Genomic DNA, 19,994 nt, shown 5'->3' on the forward strand with positions numbered 1-19,994 from the left:
AGAGGAAACTAAGTCCGGACTATATCTGGTGCATTCTTCCCTTACCTGTGGACGCAGGCTGGTGAGCATCGAGTTAGAGTACAATAGGGGGCGATTACTGTTTGTAGAGCCAGGGGTAGTGGCCCTAGGCCCGTGTCCGGCGCGGACGGGCGCAGACGGGCTTGCCTTTGGCGCGCCTTTGGCGCGCCGCCGGCGCGCCCGCTGCGCCCGCCCGCTGCGCGGTCGGGATGGTCTCCTCATTAAATACTCTATGGAGGAGGGTGGGAGGCGTCCTGCCACTGGACCGCCAACCCTTCCTCCCTCCAAGATGGCGCCTTTACCCCGCGTCGTGAGCCCTTGATCGGCCACGCCGGGAAGGAAAAGGTGAGATTAGCGTGCCTCAGTACAATGTAGTTCTTGTACTCGAGCAGCGCTTCTAAGCAGCGATTTAAGAAAGTATCAGATTAAAATATATACACAGTTTAAAACGGTCGCCGAATCACAGCGCTAATTCACCTGACAAGGGATAGTAAGAAGAGCCCCCGGCTTTCCGCCTCAGGGGAGAGTAAACATGTACAGCGAGTGCTGGGCTAACCTGTTTAAGTATCCGGGAGGGCGGGAGGCGTCCTGCCACTGGACCGCCAACCCTTCCTCCCTCCAAGATGGCGCCTTTACCCCGCGTCGTGAGCCCTTGATCGGCCACGCCGGGAAGGAAAAGGTGAGATTAGCGTGCCTCAGTACAATGTAGTTCTTGTACTCGAGCAGCGCTTCTAAGCAGCGATTTAAGAAAGTATCAGATTAAAATATATACACAGTTTAAAACGGTCGCCGAATCACAGCGCTAATTCACCTGACAAGGGATAGTAAGAAGAGCCCCCGGCTTTCCGCCTCAGGGGAGAGTAAACATGTTGTGTTGTGTTGTGTTTTGCTATGCTATGCTTTGTTTTGCTATGCTATGTTTTGTTATGCTATGTTTTGTTATGCTATGTTTTGTTATGCTATGTTTTGTTATGCTATGTTTAGTTATGCTATGTTTTGTTATGCTATGCTATGTTTTGTTATGCTATGCTATGTTTTGTTATGCTATGCTATGTTTTGTTATGCTATGCTTTGTTATGCTTTGTTATGCTATGTTTTGCTATGCTTTGTTTTGCTATGCTATGTTTTGTTGTGTTTGATATGCTATGTTTTGCTATGCTATTATATGTTATGCTATTATATGTTTTGCTATGCCATGTTTTGTTATGCCATGTTTTGTTATGCCATGTTTTGTTATGCCATGTTTTGTTATGCCATGTTTTGTTATGCCATGTTTTGTTATGCCATGTTTTGTTATGCCATGTTTTGTTATGCTATGTTTTGTTATGCTATGTTTTGTTATGCTATGCTATGTTTTGTTATGCTATGTTTTGTTATGCTATGCTATGTTTTGTTATGCTATGCTATGTTTTGTTATGCTATGCTATGCTTTGTTATGCTATGCTTTGTTATGCTTTGTTATGCTATGTTTTGCTATGCTTTGTTTTGCTATGTTTTGTTGTGTTTGATATGCTATGTTTTGCTATGCTATTATATGTTATGCTATTATATGTTTTGCTATGCCATGTTTTGTTATGCCATGTTTTGTTATGCCATGTTTTGTTATGCCATGTTTTGTTAGGCTATGTTTTGTTAGGCTATCCTATGCTTTGTTTTGTTATGCTATGCTCTGTTTAGTTTTGCTATCCTATGCTATGTTGTGTTTTGTTATGCTATGCTATGTTGTGTTTTGTTATGCTATGCTGTGTTTTGTTATGCTATGCTATGTTTTGTTGTGTTTTGTTATGCGATTTTTTGTTATGCTATTTTTTGTTATGCTATGTTTTGTTGTGCTTTATTACGCTATGCTTGGTTATGCTGTGCTTGGTTATGCTGTGCTTGGTTATGCTGTGCTTGGTTATGCTGTGCTTGGTTGTGCTGTGCTTGGTTGTGCTGTGCTTGGTTGTGCTGTGCTTGGTTGTGCTGTGCTTGGTTGTGCTGTGCTGTGCTGTGTTTTGCTGTGCTGTGTTGTGCTGTGCTGTGTTGTGCTGTGTTTTGCTGTGCTTTGCTGTGCTGTGCTGTGTTTTGCTGTACTGTGCTGTGTTGTGTTTTGCTGTGCTGTGTTTTGCTGTGCTGTGTTTTGCTGTGCTGTTTTGCTGTGCTGTGCTGTGTTTTGCTGTGCTGTGTTTTGCTGTGCTGTGTTTTGCTGTGCTGTGTTTTGCTGTGCTGTGCTTTGCTGTGCTGTGCTTTGCTGTGCTGTGTTTTGCTGTGCTGTGTTTTGCTGTGCTGTGCTGTGTTTTGCTGTGCTGTGTTTTGCCGTGCTGTGTTTTGCTGTGCTGTGTTTTGCTGTGCTGTGTTTTGCTGTGCTGTGTTTTGCTGTGCTGTGCTGTGCGGTGCTTTGCTGTGCTGTTTTGCTGTGCTGTGTTTTGCTGTGCTGTGCTGTGTTTTGCTGTGCTGTGATGTGTTTTGCTGTGCTGTGCTGTGTTTTGCTGTGCTGTGCTGTGCTGTGTTTTGCTGTGCTGTGCTGTGTTTTGCTGTGCTGTGTTTTGCTGTGCTGTGTTTTGCTCGGCTGTGTTTTGCTGTGCTGTGCTGTGTTTTGCTGTGCTGTGTTTTGCTGTGTGTGTTTTGCTGTGCTGTGCTGTGTTTTGCTGTGCTTTGCTGTGTTTTGCTGTGCTGTGTTTTGCTGTGCTGTGCTGTGCTTTGCTGTGTTTTGCTGTGCTGTGTTTTGCTGTGCTGTGCTGTGTTTTGCTGTGCTGTGATGTGCTGTGTTTTGCTGTGCTGTGCTGTGTTTTGCTGTGCTGTGCGGTGTTTTGCCGTGCTGTGTTTTGCCGTGCTGTGTTTTGCTGTGCTGTGCTGTGTTTTGCTGTGCTGTGCTGTGTTTTGCTGTGCTGTGTTGTGCTGTGCTTTGCTGTGCTGTGCTTTGCTGTGTTTTGCTGTGCGTGCTGTGTTTTGCTGTGCTGTGTTGTGCTGTGCTGTGTTTTGCTGTGCTGTGCTGTGCTGTGTTTTGCTGTGCTGTGTTGTGTTTTGCTGTGCTGTGTTGTGTTGTGTTTTGCTGTGCTGTGCTGTGTTTTGCTATGCTGTGTTGTGTTTTGCTGTGCTGTGCTGTGTTTTGCTGTGCTGTGTTGTGCTGTGCTGTGCTGTGTTTTGCTGTGCTGTGTTGTTTTGATATGCTGTGCTGTGTTTTGCTGTGCTGTGCTGTGTTTTGCTGTGCTGTGCTGTGTTTTGCTGTGTTGTGTTTTTCTGTGCTGTGCTGTGTTTTGCTGTGTTGTGTTGTGCTGTGCTGTGTTTTGCTGTGCTGTGCTTTGCTGTGTTTTGCTGTGCTGTGCTGTCCTGTGCTGTGTTGTGCTGTGCTGTGCTGTGTTTTGCTGTGCTGTGCTGTGTTTTGCTGTGCTGTGCTTTGCTGTGTTTTGCTGTGCTGTGCTTTGCTGTGTTTTGCTGTGTTTTGCTGTGCTGTGCTGTCCTGTGCTGTCCTGTCCTGTGTTGTGTTGTGTTTTGCTGTGCTGTGCTGTGTTTTGCTGTGCTGTGCTTTGCTGTGCTGTGTTGTTTTTTGCTGTGCTGTGCTGTGTTGTGTTTTGCTGTGCTGTGCTGTGTTTTGCTGTGCTGTGTTGTGTTTTGCTGTGCTGTGTTGTGTTTTGCTGTGCTGTGCTGTGTTTTGCTATGCTGTGTTGTGTTTTGCTGTGCTGTGCTGTGTTTTGCTGTGCTGTGCTGTGTTGTGCTGCGCTGTGTTGTGTTTTGCTGTGCTGTGCTGTGTTGTGTTTTGCTGCGCTGTGTTGTGTTTTGCTGTGCTGTGCTGTGTTGTGTTGTGTTGTGTTTTGCTGTGTTGTGTTTTGCTGTGCTGTGTTGTGTTGTGTTTTGCGGTGCTGGTAAGGGTATGTGAGGGTGTGTGTGAGGGGGTGTGAAGGTGAGGAGGTGTGTGAGGGTGAGGAGGTGTGTGAGGGGTGAGGGCGTGAGGGTGAGTGTCTCCAATGAATGTCACTGCTTTGCCTTCTTTGAAAATGTTCAGTGCTGCAAATAGAGCATGCCGCCCTAATTATCACAGCATGAGGCCCCAAAGTGATCATTATCACAGCATGCAGAGAGCAGCCCCAGGGCTGCTGGAGCACTCAACTGCACATTACTTATAGTTGAGTGCTCCAGCAGCCTGGGGCCCTGTTGACATGCTGTGATAAGTGGGTCTCATGCTGTGATAATTGTTGCGGCGCCTGAGGAAGTGGAGACTCCTGCTGGGATAATTGTTCTTGTGGCGCCTCAGGAAGTAGAGTTTCATGCTGGGATAATTGGTCTGGCGGGCTTGCAGCGCCTGACGTCCAACAAACGTGCACAAGCTGCTCAACCTTGAAGCGCGTTCACAGACCTGGGTCGGCTCGTGCCCAGGTCTGTATCGGGCTCGTTCACAGCTGATACTCCCTTGACAGGGAGGAAGGTGACTATAGTCTCGCTGGCGGGAGCGCTTCGCGCTCCAACGCCAGCTCGACCTAAAAAGCAATTACACCGTTCATTTTCAATTTAATGAACTGATTTTTGTTGTATGAACCTTTTTGATTGCTTGACTATGACGACTTGTTACATAGTTATATATTCCATGCATTGAAAGACCAACACACGTATGCATATTTGCGTAAATTGAAGCAAGTATTTGAATTTTTGATCCGCTCCCAGATCTTCAAAAATGGTTCATTCTTATCATTCATCATAGCTGAAGCAACCATTATTCTGCTCTTTTCTTTACTTTTCCCTAGGCACACAACATATAATTATATAATTATAAAAACATAATAATAGCACATCTCAAATTAAAGAGTGTGACCAATTTGAGGGCTGCTGACGTAGTTAAATGGCTGAAATGCTGTTTGGTGCCTCAGATTGAGAGGGCGGTACCACAGAAGTGTGGAGATGGCACAAAGGCGAAAGGTCTAAATTGGAAGATAAATGGTGCTGAAGGTGCAGGAAAGTTATGCCGATGATGGATGTTGAGCATAGTGGTGCAAAGGGTTAGAAGTGCGTTAAGATGAGGTTGAGAGGTTGATTGAGAGAGTGAGCATGTGTTGCTGAAGGGATGAGAGTGTGTTGCTGAGGAGGTAGATAGGAATAGTTGAAGGCAGTAGTGCATATACTAGAAAGTATTGAGAGGCAGAGAGAAGTTACTAGGAGGTGGGGAGGATTATGCTAATGAGGTACGTTGATGCCCTGGATGATGCTGCTAATTCACCAACCCATATCAGAGGCTCCATTCGCCCTTTCCCCCCCTATGACCTCACAGAACGTTACATCACATCACCTTGAAGACAGATTACATAAAGTAATGTTATGTGTCCTTTTGGCCTCATAACATGACATGAAGGGATGGCATGCGTCATTTTGCTTTTATAACATAACACGAAATGGGATCATTGAGGACATGAAACTACAATACGAATACAAGTAATGATGTAAGAAAGTTACTAAAGAGGACAATGGGGTATGTATGTTGATAAACCTACAGTTTTTTGCCATGATATTCTATGGGTGCTGCCATGATATGTCTGAAACTCAGGCAAGGGCACTGCACGATCAGCCTCATATGCATGATGTACAGTCCCCTGTGCCCACTTATACATTGAAATCAAATCACCAGATACATCATGAAATAAATACACTGTTGCTTCTTACAATCTTAAGGCAACACCATTATATTCCATGGCACAACCACCATTATCCTCAAATGTAGCCAACATATGGCCTCAAAGAAACAGTGATAGCCTTAAATGCTAAGACACAACCACCTTATGCTTTGGCTCAACCATATGTCATATTCCCAGGTATAACCTTCTTATGCCCTAGCCTTGTTAGACATGCTCTGTAATTTGTAGGCAACACATGAAATAGCTAAGAACAGCCTAGTAATGCTCATTTAAAGCTTCAAATACCCAGGCAAACCCTCAAATTGATAGCCAGCCCTTAATGTGCCCAGTTGCCACCACTATTCGCACATGAACAAACAACCAATTATAGGCCTATTTATTACCTCATATGGACAGTGCAGTTTCATGTGTGCATATGTCAAGAGGAGCCTCATATGTATTCTTATGATCCCATGTGCCCGTTGAACTCACACATTTGCAGTTACAATGCTTAACTTGAGCCAGTGGTTTCCGATGCTCAGAACCAGCACTTAATTGTGATCACCGGGGCTTGTGACAATCTGCTACATGATGGCTCTGTTTTGTCTAATTGAAAAATGAGCACAAAAACAGTCAATATTAATTCATCATTCATTTACAATGACTAACACGTGCTGTCTAGGCCATTCTTATAGCTTTGGGATCCTAGAATATTCTCAACTGCCACACTTGTAGGAGTGTGATGGTTACTAGTTGTGTTGGTGCTGTCATTGGCAGTGTTGGCAGGGGCAGCGCATGGTGCAAACTACAGTGGCCTACTGACGAGGGACCTGGCTTTTTTTTTTTTTTGTACAAATTAAGCACTGCAAAGTTTTATGTGTCCAGGTGTAGCCCAGTGCCTGTTCATCAGCTGTGTTTTTACTGGTATATTTACATAGTGCAGCCTAATATGCTCCATGTGTATTCCTGTATTTAAGGCTATCACCTTATATACCCAGTACAATTTCTACCAGGTATTCCAAAATAAACAGTGTAACCTCACATGAGTAACCATAGCCTCTAATGTGCAGGGCAATCTCATACGCAAAGGTACAGTTTGATACCAGCATGGATGGGCTCTTTGCTCTCCAAAGGAACATCAGATCTGCATGTGTACATACCGAGATATAGTATAATATTAATCGGTGTAGCCATTCGTCTGTGTACCTGTTATACCTAGTAAAGCCTCAACTTCAGAAACATAGCTCACCATGTAATGGCATAGAGTCCAATACCTGACAAAGCCTCAAGTGCACAAAATAAGCTTTAGATGCCTATTGCACCTTCCTATACAGATGTAAAGCATATATGCTCAATACAGTCTCATATAGGAGTGTATTGCCATGTACGGAAACGTAGACCTATTTACACACCACAAGACAACCTCATACGTTAAAGTATAGCCACATATGCCAGCTGCTTCCTAGTATGCACAGAGCAGAGGTAAGTCCTGCTTGACCCTCAGTATATTTTCTGACATCCCACTTCTAAGATCTGCGTACGTGCTGCAGAATGGAGGGATAGGATGGTTGGTGTGTTCACACAGTGAAGGGATTTGCGGGTGTTGGTGTTAAATGAGGCAGAGACGAGTTTGGAATCTCCACCTCTCATCATCTTGGCTGTGGGTGGATTTAGGATGGTTGAGATCTTCAGGACATTGCTATAGTGGAGTGTAGGTGTGCAGGCACCACTGAACAAGTGTGAGAGAAGCACTGAATGCTGAAGCCCCAATCACTTGAGGAATCGAAGAACAAGAGTAAACTTGTTAAGCCTTGACAGGCTGCTAGACTGGTTACAGATACCAAGCGAAAAGGTCATATATCCCCAGTCCTAAAATCCCTCAATTGATTGCCCTTCGAAGCACGAATTCAATTAAAGATTGCTGTTCTTACACACAAAGCCCTTCACCTCAACACTCCTGCGTACCTTGCGCAAAAACTTAAAATATCCTGTGGTGTAAGAGCTTCAAGAAGCGCCTCTACCCTCCTCCTGAAACCACTCATCCTTACTAAAAAGAGAAGTTGTCACTGAGCCTTCTCCGGAGCTGCCCCTAAGATTTGGAACTCTCTTCCACCAGAAGTTCACAGAATCTCCTCATCGACGGAGTTCAAAGTGGAAGTCAAAAGATTCCTAAAGAACAACTTCGTACCCTAATAGGGTTAGACTCACGGGCCCGTTGAGATTGCTCCTACTGCCTTTGTTCTTCCATTTGATACAGCTCCCCCTTATTGTACACTGTGTCTCACCCTTGCTGCCCGCCTACACCTGTTTATTGTATTACCCTCCTGGTTGTATTTTGCACTGTATTTTTTTCTTCCCTTCTTCATAATGGATATTAATATAGATATTGCTTTTGTCCTTCCTCCCATCACATTGTAAAGCGCTCTGTTATCCCTCTGGATCATGTTCGCGCTATATAAAACTTTATAAATAAATAAATAAATAAAAATAACCCATTCGAGACCCGGGTGGAGCATGTAACCAAAAAAAAATGTCTCAACCAGTAATCATTTATGAGGGCAAGTACAGGGAGAGTAACAATCACTTAAGGAATGGAAGAAAGGAGACCACAAAAGCATTTGATAGGAAGTAAATTCTTTGTTGTAAGTAGTTACATCGGCACTACAATACAGTTTATGCAAAAGTAACCAAAACACACAATTGTGCACCGAACATGCTTGTGATAGTGAACGGTGCAGTGACACAAAGAAGTGAAGAACAGAGTGATCGGCGCAAGGAATATATACAGAAATTGTAATAGTGGTCAACGAAACAATAAGGCTTACATACAGAGTATGTATTTTTTCGTTAGGGCTTTTTAAGTAGACCACAGTGACGCCAAGTATTCGGAGAATAGTCAACGGCGTTTCGACATGTTCAATTCTAGGTCATCATCAGGACAAGGTTACTTTATTCAGGGTAGTGCTGTTCTGGTATTGGTAAAATGATCCAGAAGGTATTGAGAATTTGAGCCCGAAGGGTGCCCTGGTCTTATGTGTTCTGACCATAACTTATTGCTACAAAGTCAATTCCGGGGGTGCATGCGGCTGAGTTTGTTGGAAGCATGCGGTGTGGACCGGCGATTGAAGCGCAACAGCAAACAGCCAGGAAACACTCCTTGGCTTCAAACGCCCGTTCATACCGCCTGCTTCCAACAAACTCAGCCGCATGCACTCCCGTAATTGACCTCCCAGAGGACCGCTGGCCTCGCCGCAATAAGTTACGGCCTGAACACATAGGACCAAGGCACCCTGAGATTTCACTCAGCTTTATTCTGTTTACTCGGATCATCCTGTACTTCCATTGTGCAGATCTAACCAGGAATTTCCTCGACGCTTTTGCCTTCTAGCTCAAATTCTCAAAACCTTCTGGATCATTTTACCACTACCAGCGTATACTTGGCGTCACTCTGGTCTACTTAAATAGCCCTAATGAAAAAATAGTTACTCTGTATATAATCCTTATTGTTTCATTGACCACTATTACAATTTCTGTATATATTCCTTGCACCGATCACGCTGTTCTTCACTCCTTTGTGTCACTGCGCCATCCACTATCACAAGCACGTTCAGTGCACAATTGTGTTTTTTGGTTACTTTTGCATAAACTGTATTGTAGTGCCGATATAACTACTTACAACAAAGAATTTAGGGGCATATTACCAAGGGTGGTGCTAGGCAATTATCGCCGGTTTAGCGGCCGTTTTCGGCCGCTAAGCTGCAATAATTATATTGCTCTATTAGCAAGCTGTCGCTAACTGATGTTAGCGACAGCTTTTAGGCGATAGCGAGCGGTTTGGGGCACGCTTTGCTTGTCAGCGATATTTATCGCTAATGACATGCAAAGGGGGCGTACCCAACCTGTTAGCGACTGAAAGCAGTCGCTAACGTCGCTATCGCCTATTAGCAAGGCAGGCGTAGCGATGGAAATATTCGCGCTATCGCCAAAAACCACGCCTGCTCTGACCAGTTCTTAGCCATGTTATCCAATGGGAGGTGGATAACATGGCTAAGAGCATTTCGTCGCTAATGCGTGAATATCGCTGTATTCTCAGCGATATTCACGCATTTCGCCGCTATCGCCGGAAAATGTATCGCTTTAGAGATAAACGTTGCTAATAGCAAGTTTTCTCAGCGATAAATTCCGGCGCTGCTGAGTGATAAAAAAATCGTCGCTAAGCCTATTTAGCGATAAATATCGCTACTTGTTGGTAATATGCCCCTCACTTCCTATCAAATCCTTTTGTGGTCTCCTTTCTTCCCTTCGCTAAGTAATTGTTACTCTCCCAGTACTTTCCCCCATAAATGATTACCGGTTGAGACCTCTCACTTGAGGGCAGCTGATACCAGGTCCAGCAGGGTAAGGCAGAGGACGCACAGGAGTTGTGCCCTCCTGGTCTTCACTGGTACCTGTGGCTACCCGTAGCCTGCTTTTGCTTTTCCTCCCCATGCCATGAGTGAGTGGTGTGGAAGAGTGACCAACAATTCCCACGTAGTGTCCCTCCTCCAACCTTTCAGCAATAACATGAGCTTGTTGCTAGAAATAGAGCACAGAATGGAAATAAAAGTCCCTTTCACCTTTCAACCCCGCCACCCCCACCCCCTCAACAGCCTCCTATTTGCTCGTGAGGGTTTATGGGAGGGCCAACGGGAGATAACTGAAAAATGTAAACCTCTTACAGTGCTTTGATTGCATTCTCACCAGGGCAGTCCCTGCAATGTTCAAAACGCAACAAGCACAGGTGGCACCAAGGGGAACAAAAGAGCAAGCAGCTGCAGCTGGCAATCCTTGATCAGGTTTAATGTCGCTAAGGGGGAGTCTGGTGTTCCAGTCATTGGAATACTGGCTCACATGACAGTAGTGAAACTGATTGGGTTATACTAGCGAAGTGTGCCTCATCCAGTACTCACAGAAGTTGAGAACACCCTTAAATTGTGCATAAGTGGCGAGCAGAGGCATCCATCGTACATTAAAGATCACTTTCGTCAGAATAAATTTGACATCCCCACATTAGTATCGAAGTATTTTTTTACACCCCTAAGCTGGCTGTAAAGTTTTACAATAATGCTCTGAAAATATGCCGGGTCGTTAATAATCATGTCCCATTCTGTCCATTCCATGTTTTCAATTCGTTCAACAGCAGAACAAAATCACGCTCTTGTTCTAAAGGCACAGAAATTACACGGACATGACCATAACGTACCAGCTGAGTTCTTTGACTAATGAGGCCAGAGCAGTGCCATGCCAGACATGAGAGATAATACACGTAGGCGTACTTCCGGTACAGTAGGCAAATAATTAGCCTACAATCAAAAGCCATTTCCTGTTTTCGTAAAAAACAGTAACTTCAATATGAGACTAGACATCAAAGCCAGAAACATCCTATTTTCTTTAATTATTGCTAAACGTCTGTTTGCTGTAAAAAGGCCAGGAAACAGAAGGAATATTATTGCTTGTATTCTTGTAAACAGCTTCAAATATGTCAAAAATCTGTTTCACTACAGTGTTTTAAAATGGAGAATAATATTAATATACTGCGCAACTGCTACTCTTTAATGCCACTGTCCAAATGACCAACTCTGAAATCTGCCCACAGCTCTTAAGAAATACTCCTACTAGACTTTAATGGAGGACTTCTAAGCGCCCACTGCCTCATTATCCTCTAGTTCCCTTACAAACAGATATTATCTACTAACCACCCGACACTAAACTTCCACCAGGCCTCTATTTAAAGAACCAAGATGAATCTGTAACACCAAGAACATAATAGAACGTAGTCCTGGATGTTTGACCTAACTACTTTAATTCGCTAAATTAGTGTAACTGGTGTCAGGGACGAGCGAGGATCTACCACAATGCATGAGGCTGTTACAACAAGCATTTGCATAGCCAATAGGTCTCGCCTACGCAGACGGACCCTAATTACTGAACCCTGGTCCGCAGACTGACCCTAATAACTGAACCCCGGTCCCCCCCAGACTGACCTTAACAGTTACAGGGTCGTGGATGTCTTCCTTCAGAGCCCACTCTCCTCCGGGCCACTCCCAGACAGGCCCATCCTTAGCTGCAGTGACAGACGGGCGTCCACGAGCATGCAGGAAGTGCCGGACGCCTCTCGTCTCCACCCTCTATGTCAGAGGTCTTCAAACTTTTGATGGTTGAGCCCCCCCAGCTGAATTTTTTTAGATGTCGGGCCCCCCCCCACCTCCTGACAGAAATTTCTGGAATCTGGTACACTACATAATCGATCGCCACCCGCATATCCCGGGCCATATCCGGCAAATAATGTTCAAAACAATGAGTGTTCCTCCTTCTCCATGAATTCCCTCACTACCACTCACCAACAATGCACCTCACCTCTCTATAGCACTTTTCTGGCAAGCATATAATTTTTTTTATAGCGCTACTCATGGTTTCATCATACTCAGGGGCATATGTACAAGCCCCTATAGAAACCACACTGTCACTTTTTACAATGTTGTGGTGGCGATAGGGGCATTGCCGCATTTACAAGGCAGAGTTAAGCCACTTAACTTGGCTTAACGCTGCCTTGTAAATAAGGCCCCCTTTCATGCTATGCATAGCGTGAAAGGGTGGGCAGTGGGTGTTGCGGTAGGCGTTCCACTGCAACAGGCACTGATTTTGATGCTGCGCCCTATTTACAAGGGCAGAGTAAAAGGGAGGCAGTGTTAAAATTAAGAACTGGGACAACCTGGTCTTAAGCTGGCGAAACTAGGAGAAATGCATTATTTCTCCTCATTTTTGCTTCATCCATGTGTGCTGCCTTGTGCAGCACACATGGAAAAAGCAAAATGCCTTGTATTTGTAATCTTTAAAAAAAAATCAATTTTAGGTTTTCCGTGTGTGCTGCATTAAGCAGCACACATGGAATTGTGACAAATGGCATTTAAAAATTGGTCCCCCTCCTGTACACAAACAATCTTCCCCTGCACGCAGACACCCTTGCACTATGGTGCAAGGGTGTCTGTGCTGGCGCTACACTACTAAGTGTAGCGCCAGAGCAGGGGAAATGCAAGGCTGCACCATATTGTTGTAAATATGGTGCAGCTTTCCGAAGTGGCAGAGAGAGGCCTTAACCCATGACTGCTAACGCCTCACTCCAAAACTTCCTTGAACATATGTCCCTCAGTTCTTTGATCTGCATAGTGCACCTTCTTTGTAGTAGGCACATTAACCCTCTGTGCTGTGAGGGTGTCAGGAATGCTCGTGTGAGTGCACAGTGATGTATGCAACAGTGTGAGAGTAGGGTAGGTGGAGTGACTGCAGGGTGAGTGAGGTGACCATATGAATTTGGGTGTGCATGTTAGTGCAGAGTGGGACTAATGAATGCATGGTTAGTGATGGGCTTGTTTAAGTGAGATTGCAGATTGAGCAGTGAGGGGGCCAGGTGAGTGAAGTGTCACATGAATGCAGGGTGGGTAGTGTGCCTGTGTGGCTGCAGGTTGATGTGCAGGGAAAACCGCGCAAGTGCATTGTGAGAGCAGAGTGATTACTGAGTGCAGGGTGAATGGTGTGAGTGCATGGGGGTCAGTGTGAGGGCATTGTGATCGCTGTGAGTGCAGGTTGAGCATGAAAGTGAAGGGCGAGAATAAGGAGCAAGTTGTCTGAATGCAGGGTGCATTTCCCTCCCTCCCCCTCCAACCTTTCGACTTTACCACCGAACGAGCCTCCACCCGCCCCGAAAACTGCGCAGCACCAAATGGCCCAGCAATGTTAGAAAAGCTCTCTTACCTAGAGCTAGACGGGACGAATGACGCATGTAACCTACAGGGCCGGTGCAGGGGTTGCTGGTGCTGAGGCTCCAGGCTGGTGTTTTACCTGTGACTGCCACAGGCCCCCTCCCTGGTGACATGAGATCTGATGACCGATTCACTATCTTTTTTTGTTTGCCTAAGTTGAATTTAGGTTCACGAAAAAATGTATGTATTTAGTACATTTCTAACCGTGCATCACAGATTCAGGATTTCAGTAGAAAAGCAATGTTATTAAGACATTAATTTGTAAATGCTCTTCCATCACGACCCAGTGGACTCTCCAGCCTCAACGTTAAATTTTCTTTAACACCTTGTGCAAGTCACCTGCTTGGTGGTTATTTCTTCAGCAAGAACCATCTCGTAGAAGAGTTAAACCGAATACTCACCAGCGTGACACAGTATCTATTACATGTAATTTCTTTATGTTTAATTGGAACCGCACAAAAGCCTCATTGTCTGAATGCCACATCTAAATTGTTTTAGTAAAATCATTTCTGCAGTGACGTTCTCTGTGATCAGTGGCAATGCTTGACGGGTGCATCCCGGCATATCCTGAATATATAAGGACACAGTCGGACATTTCACTGATTTTTGAAACGTTAAATATGAAGCCTCTGTTCAAGACACATCTTGGAGTACCGATTGTCGGGGTGAATTAAAAAGTAAATATTGTGAAACTCTTTGGTTATGCTTGTGTGCGAGGTAACAGGAGCGCTATATATATATATATATATATATATATATATATATATATATTCAGGTGCGCAACGCCCATTGTACTCCAAGGGCTTCAGCCCCTCAAACCCCCTCCCCCCCCACCCCTCCCAGTGTGTGTCAGCCCTGGAGAGACAGCTCCTGGGCACACACAGCCGCCGAGCACTTCACAGGTCTTTTAGACCTTGTTTCATGTTAATGAGGCTTTGGTGTTTTCACCCCTTTTTAGGGCCCCTGCAGCTCGCCTCTTCTGTTTGCTTCAAGAATCAGCCCCTCCTCCCGAAATTTGACTCTAGGCGCGACTCTGCCTGCTGGTAAAGTAGAATTGCGCCGATGTGTGACAGTAGAAGACAAAGGTGAGATTTCAGGGATGAGTGCGCGCCCCCCCTGAGACGGTGTCGCGCCCCCCTAGAGGGGCGCGCCCCACAGATTGAATAACTCTGCTCTATGTCCTGCTCCATTAGTCTCCGAGGCGTCTCCTCTGGAGGAGGCCCCATCCGCGGCCCCAGCGCCCCATGCAGGATGGCTTCCCGGGAGCAGTGGGCCTTGATGGGAGCCAAGGCGCCGCAGCGCAGAGTTCTGAAGGAGAAGACCTGATGGCGGCGCTTAGCATTTAATTAAACCCGCTGGGACCCCGGTCCTCTCCGGCGCCCACGAGAAGGACAACCGGGAGGGAGCCAGGAGAGGCAGAGGAGGGGGAAGGAATCAGAGAGAGAGAGGGAAGAGGGCCGTAGGAGGAGAGGGGAAGGAAAGAGATGGCGCAGGCTGAAAGGAGGATGAGAAAGAGCGAGGGTGTCAGAGAAATAAATTAAAGGAGGAGAGGAGCAAAGAAGGAGGACATGGTGGGGTGAAAGAGTGGTACATGATTTCATAGAGAAAAACGAAGGAATAAAAGGGGGAGAGAGGAAAAAAGAGGACAGACAGAGTAAAAGAAAGGGAGAGGTGCAGGATTTCAAAGAAAGATATCAAAAGAGGACCAGGCAAATAAACAGTACACAGTAGAGTAGAAGAGAGGAAAAGAAAGGAGGCACAGGTTTTAAGCGAGAGGAAAGGAAAAGATGACCTCCTAGCGGCAGAAAGCGTCTAGAAGCCTATTGCCTGGAAAGAGATGGTGACCCAGCTTTCCAGAACAAAAGTCCCCTCCCGCACACTCCAAGCTAACCGTGACCACTACTTCAAGAGGGTGGGCGGTAAGAGGGGAGGGAGCAAAAGCACAAAGCGGAATCATGCCGCCATGCACGGGTACAGACAAAAAAATGCGTGCGCACACGTGTGCACATCCCTACGCTAGTTAAAGTAAACAAAGATGGCGTCAGGCTGTCCACATGCGCAAGATTTTTTTATCCGTACACGTGCACGTTTAACATTGTGAATTGCGAGAGCAGCCATTTTTGTCCATCGGTACGCGTGTGCATTCAGCTTTGGCTAAATTGATCGCAAAAGTCCCTATCATGGCGAGACAGCGCATGCGCTCCTATTGTCAGGCGAGACCTAAAAATGGTCAGGACTGGAGAAATATGACTTTAGTAAAATGGAGACTTCTGGCAGTCTTACCTCTACTGGCATTGTTAATCATGACTTCTTAACAAATTAAGCCCTCACACGTATTCTCAATGCCCCTTATGCCTGTCTTTTCATCTTTTATCCTCCTGAATACCCAACTTCATTTCTATCATTGCCTTCTCCGTGGACACCATTTGCACTATGTTCTCTGTTGCAAAGCTCCTTACCAGCACCATAGTTCAGTTTTGCTCCTGCCACAACCTCTTTTTGCTTCTTCTACCGCCACAGGTAGACCTAGAGCTCTAATCATGGGCTACTCCAAATACCGAATGAACAACTGAAATGTTCCACTCTGATATGAGAGTTGTGGTTGAATAAGTGTTGTTAATGCATTATTGTTCCTACATACCGTATCATCAACACCTGAAAAGCCCACATGCTCTGTAACTTACCGTGCCTGGCCTGGGGTAGGGGATTCTGCCCTGGTATGGAATCATCTGGTGGTTCGGCCCCTCCTTGTGTGCAAAAGGTCCGTTAAAGACAGTCTGGATGTCAGACATGTGATAAACACACACTGCAGAGCCTTTAAAAACAGAGCTGCAAAAGCAAGGGAAACATGAGTGGCATAGGCATACTACCCTCCGTTACAAATCAGTTCAAAAGCTTTCATCATTTCAGTTATCCATTGAAAAGGTACTGTATTAAGGGCAGCAGTATGGGTGGAAATATTAAGAGTCAAGAAATGAAAGTCAGTCAATATCTACATAGCTCAGCTGACTGCATGCAACACCGGAGATCCCACTGGTACCAATGACTTGTGAATCTCCCTCCTGTGTGGTTAGGAAAGGGTTCAAGTGGCAGCATTGGCAGGAAACAGAAAAAAGGAAGTCACCTCAGGGTTAGAGGTCAGGGGGCTATGGTTATAGACAGGGCTGGACTAGCTGTAGTGGGCATTAGGCGTTTTTCCGGGAGGCTGGAAGGGTGGGGGCTGATTTTGTTACTGGGGGCTGGTTTTGCAGCATTGCTGCAATATCGGCTCCCAGTAACAAAAGCAGCAAACAAGCCTACCAGCCTCCCGGGGCAGGCAGTGCTTCCCCAGCCAGGCAGCCATCCCAACACTTCCCTCCTCCCCCTCACACGACTGGTCTAAGAAAATTGCCAGGGCTGCCTTTAGTTCCCAGTCCAGCCCTGGTTATAGATGTTCTGAGAAGTGGTAGGCCAACAGAGAGATGAGCATTGGACACGGATTTCATTGCAAGATCGGAGGCTATCATTATGCATAAATCTTTATTGCTTCCCAATCATGCAGCGCTTTAAAGAACATTCAATAAAACATAATAATAAAACATATATTCCAAATTGGGATCTACAAGCAGAGTATATATGCCCCTGCCACACAAACACAGTACTCTTTTAATATTAAACACACACAGATGATGGACGGCATGCAGAGCAACTCAAATATCACCCCAAGTCAATAGATCTGGGTTAAATCCTTCGTTCTTTTGCTCACCAAGCCACTCCAGTTTAAACTCACCCACATGCAAATCAGTGTTGACACTGTGCCTCATGGGAACAGTCCAGCCCGAACTGCCATGCTAGGTCCTCACTGGACTGGAAACAAATTGATGGGACCAGTTTTGGGGCATCATCCCTCTCTAGTCAGGCTAGCTTGAATCCATTGACACACTGATCCCAGGACCCACGTCTGGGCATACTCGGTGCACTTAGGGCACGAAAGCAAAAGACACACAGGTGATGGATGGAATCAAGAGCAAATCAAACATTCACCCCCAGCCAATAGATCGGGTTTAAATCCATCGTTCTTTTTGCTCACAATGCGTTCCCAGTTTAAACCCAGCCATATGCAAATCAGTCTTGACACTGCTTCATGAGAACAGTTCAGCCTGAACTGCCAAGCCAGGTCCTCATTGACCGGATACAAGCATCCTGGGACCAGTTTCGGGACATCACCCCATATCAGCCAGGGTAGCTTGAATCCAGTGACACAGTGATCCTGGACCCACATATGGGCATACCTGGCCCACTTAGGGCGAGAAAGCAAAAGACACACAGATGATGGACGGAGTGCAGAGCAAATCAAACATTCACCCCCAGTCAATCGATCTCGGTCTAAACTGGGGTGGCATGGTGAGCAAAAGAATGATGGATTAACCCAAATCTCTTGACTGGTGTTGAATGTTTTGATTTGTTCTGCATTCCGTCCCTCAATTGTGTGTCTTTTGCTCTTTTAATGTTTGCACCGAATCTCTCATTCTTGACTAGCTTCATTTCTTAGATCCTCATCTCTGCACTTGTCCACTCTCACTCAGCCTACGCCCGCTCTTTTTTGTGAAGACACGCCTACTATCTGGCTCCTCTTCATTCATCCTTTAACTCATTTATTAGGTCTGGCCTTTGAGACAGCTTTAATCATTTCACTAGACTATTTTCTTTCAACACAATACATAACATATATGTTTGAGGGGAATTTGGTCAGCAGGCTTCATCCATTGGTCTGGTAAATTGACATTCACATTTTGATTTCGCCAATCATGGCATACAGCATAATGCAATGGGCTAGTCCACTTTTTCCATGAACTTCCTTAATTTCAACTGGCTGCACCAAGCCTGTTCACATCCATCTAAAATAGTTTCTTTCTTTTCAGTGGCACAGGTGATTAAAAGAGGGCTTTTTACTTTATGTTCATAAATACCAGGTATTCTTTAAACTTTTTGTTCTTAAGACTGTAAGTGGGATTGTAATATTGTAGTTTCCTGCGATTTGAATCCTTGGTTATGTGGTGATTTATCCTTGCTTTCTTCACAAATAATAATAATAGTAAAATGGAAGGTTTGCTATTTAAAACAAACGGGAATAAAACTGAATCAGAGATTTGTTTTAAATGGCAGCATTTTAATGCAAGCATGTGACAGCCATACTTTGGAGGCAGCATGGTTTCCTATTTTTATATATGTGATGAATGCATGCAATGAAATAATAATAACCATTACACTAGCTTGCTAAGGCTGAGCTATTGGCTTTGCCAATTCTTGTTCTTTACTCCATTAGCTGCCTGTAGCCTTGACTCTGGCCCATCGTGCTTTGCATGCCTGCGGCCCCACCTATTTAAGGAAGAGATTCCTGTTCTACGCCCCCACCAGATGTCTTCGTTCATCATCTCAGTTCTTGGCCCATATTCCTCACTTTTGGCTTACAAGAGTGGAGGGCAGCTAACTTGCTGTTAGAGCTGCCACAGCCTGGAACTCACTTCCTCCGGCTCTCCGCAGTATTCAAGACATCTGTCTATTAAACAAAATTGAAGACTTATCTTTTTATCTAACGTAACTCCACTCTATCTGGGCCCATTCTCCCTCTCTTCAGGCTCGCGCCGGGACACACCTTGGAGTATCTGTGCGCGTTGCAAGTTCAAATACCATAACAATAAGATAACATAAGACTGAATTTATATTTAAATATCATTTCTAGGATGCAGCAATTAGCTTCTTGTGTGTCCAGGCTTTAACTGCAAAATAAGGCCTGAATAATAGTTACATTGAAAGTCCACAATTTTATTTTATTTCTGAAGGCCCTATAATCAGGTTCTGTTCCAAAATGAAGAGGAAGCTTATTCCCTACCTCTTCACAGAAGATTATTCCCTGTACAACATCCAGAACCAGAAAAGTCCTTTTGAATCCATGAGAGACAGGCCCCATTGTAAAACTGGTGCTACTGTAAACCATGACCAGTTTACTAAGGACATTACTATGTACAATTGATTGTTTTAACTACTCTCTGATTTCCCTCCCTATATCTCTGTTCTATTCTCACGAGCACAATCCTTTTTCCACACTCCCACTTGAGCAACCCTCTTGTCTGTTTTGAAAAGTTCCTTACAGTGATCTGTTATAATAACTGTAAGATTAAATAGTAACTATTAAAGCTATTTATGGTGCTTGTGTGTCTTTTTGAGGATATCCTTAATTGCAATAGGTCTCGCGTAAATGCGAGACCTATGGGTTTGCAATTGCTGGTTGACAATTGTGAAGACTTCCTGTGTGGAGTGTTTAGCAGCATCACTTTTCTAAGCAAAATATCCTCTGGAAACATGTTTATTTTATATATATAATATACATATATATATATATATATATATATATATATATATATATATATATATATATATATATATATATATATATATATATATGCGGGGCAGGCTCCTTCCGAAAAAGGAGAGAAAACAGAGACCCAAGGGGATATGTTTGGAGGCTTTATTCAGGAAATTGGCGGATGCATTTCTGGCTGATGTCGTGCCTTCGTCAGCGCCCAAAGCCTCCACAGGGATATCACTCTGCATGCAA

General features: G+C 44.9%; 1 protein-coding gene across 1 annotated transcript in view; it reads right to left on the minus strand.

Moving 5' to 3' along the window:
- The window catches only part of SEMA3C (semaphorin 3C), a 740,455-nt gene that overhangs the window by 261,547 nt on the left and 458,914 nt on the right, over window positions 1-19,994 (minus strand). The window contains exon 11 of the mRNA XM_078674175.1: window positions 16,081-16,225. Within this exon, the coding sequence (XP_078530301.1) occupies window positions 16,081-16,225 (145 nt within the window). The remainder of the gene's footprint in view (window positions 1-16,080; window positions 16,226-19,994) is intronic.

This window comes from Lissotriton helveticus, chromosome 1_1, assembly GCF_964261635.1.
Source record: "Lissotriton helveticus chromosome 1_1, aLisHel1.1, whole genome shotgun sequence".
Classification (NCBI taxonomy): domain Eukaryota; kingdom Metazoa; phylum Chordata; class Amphibia; order Caudata; family Salamandridae; genus Lissotriton; species Lissotriton helveticus.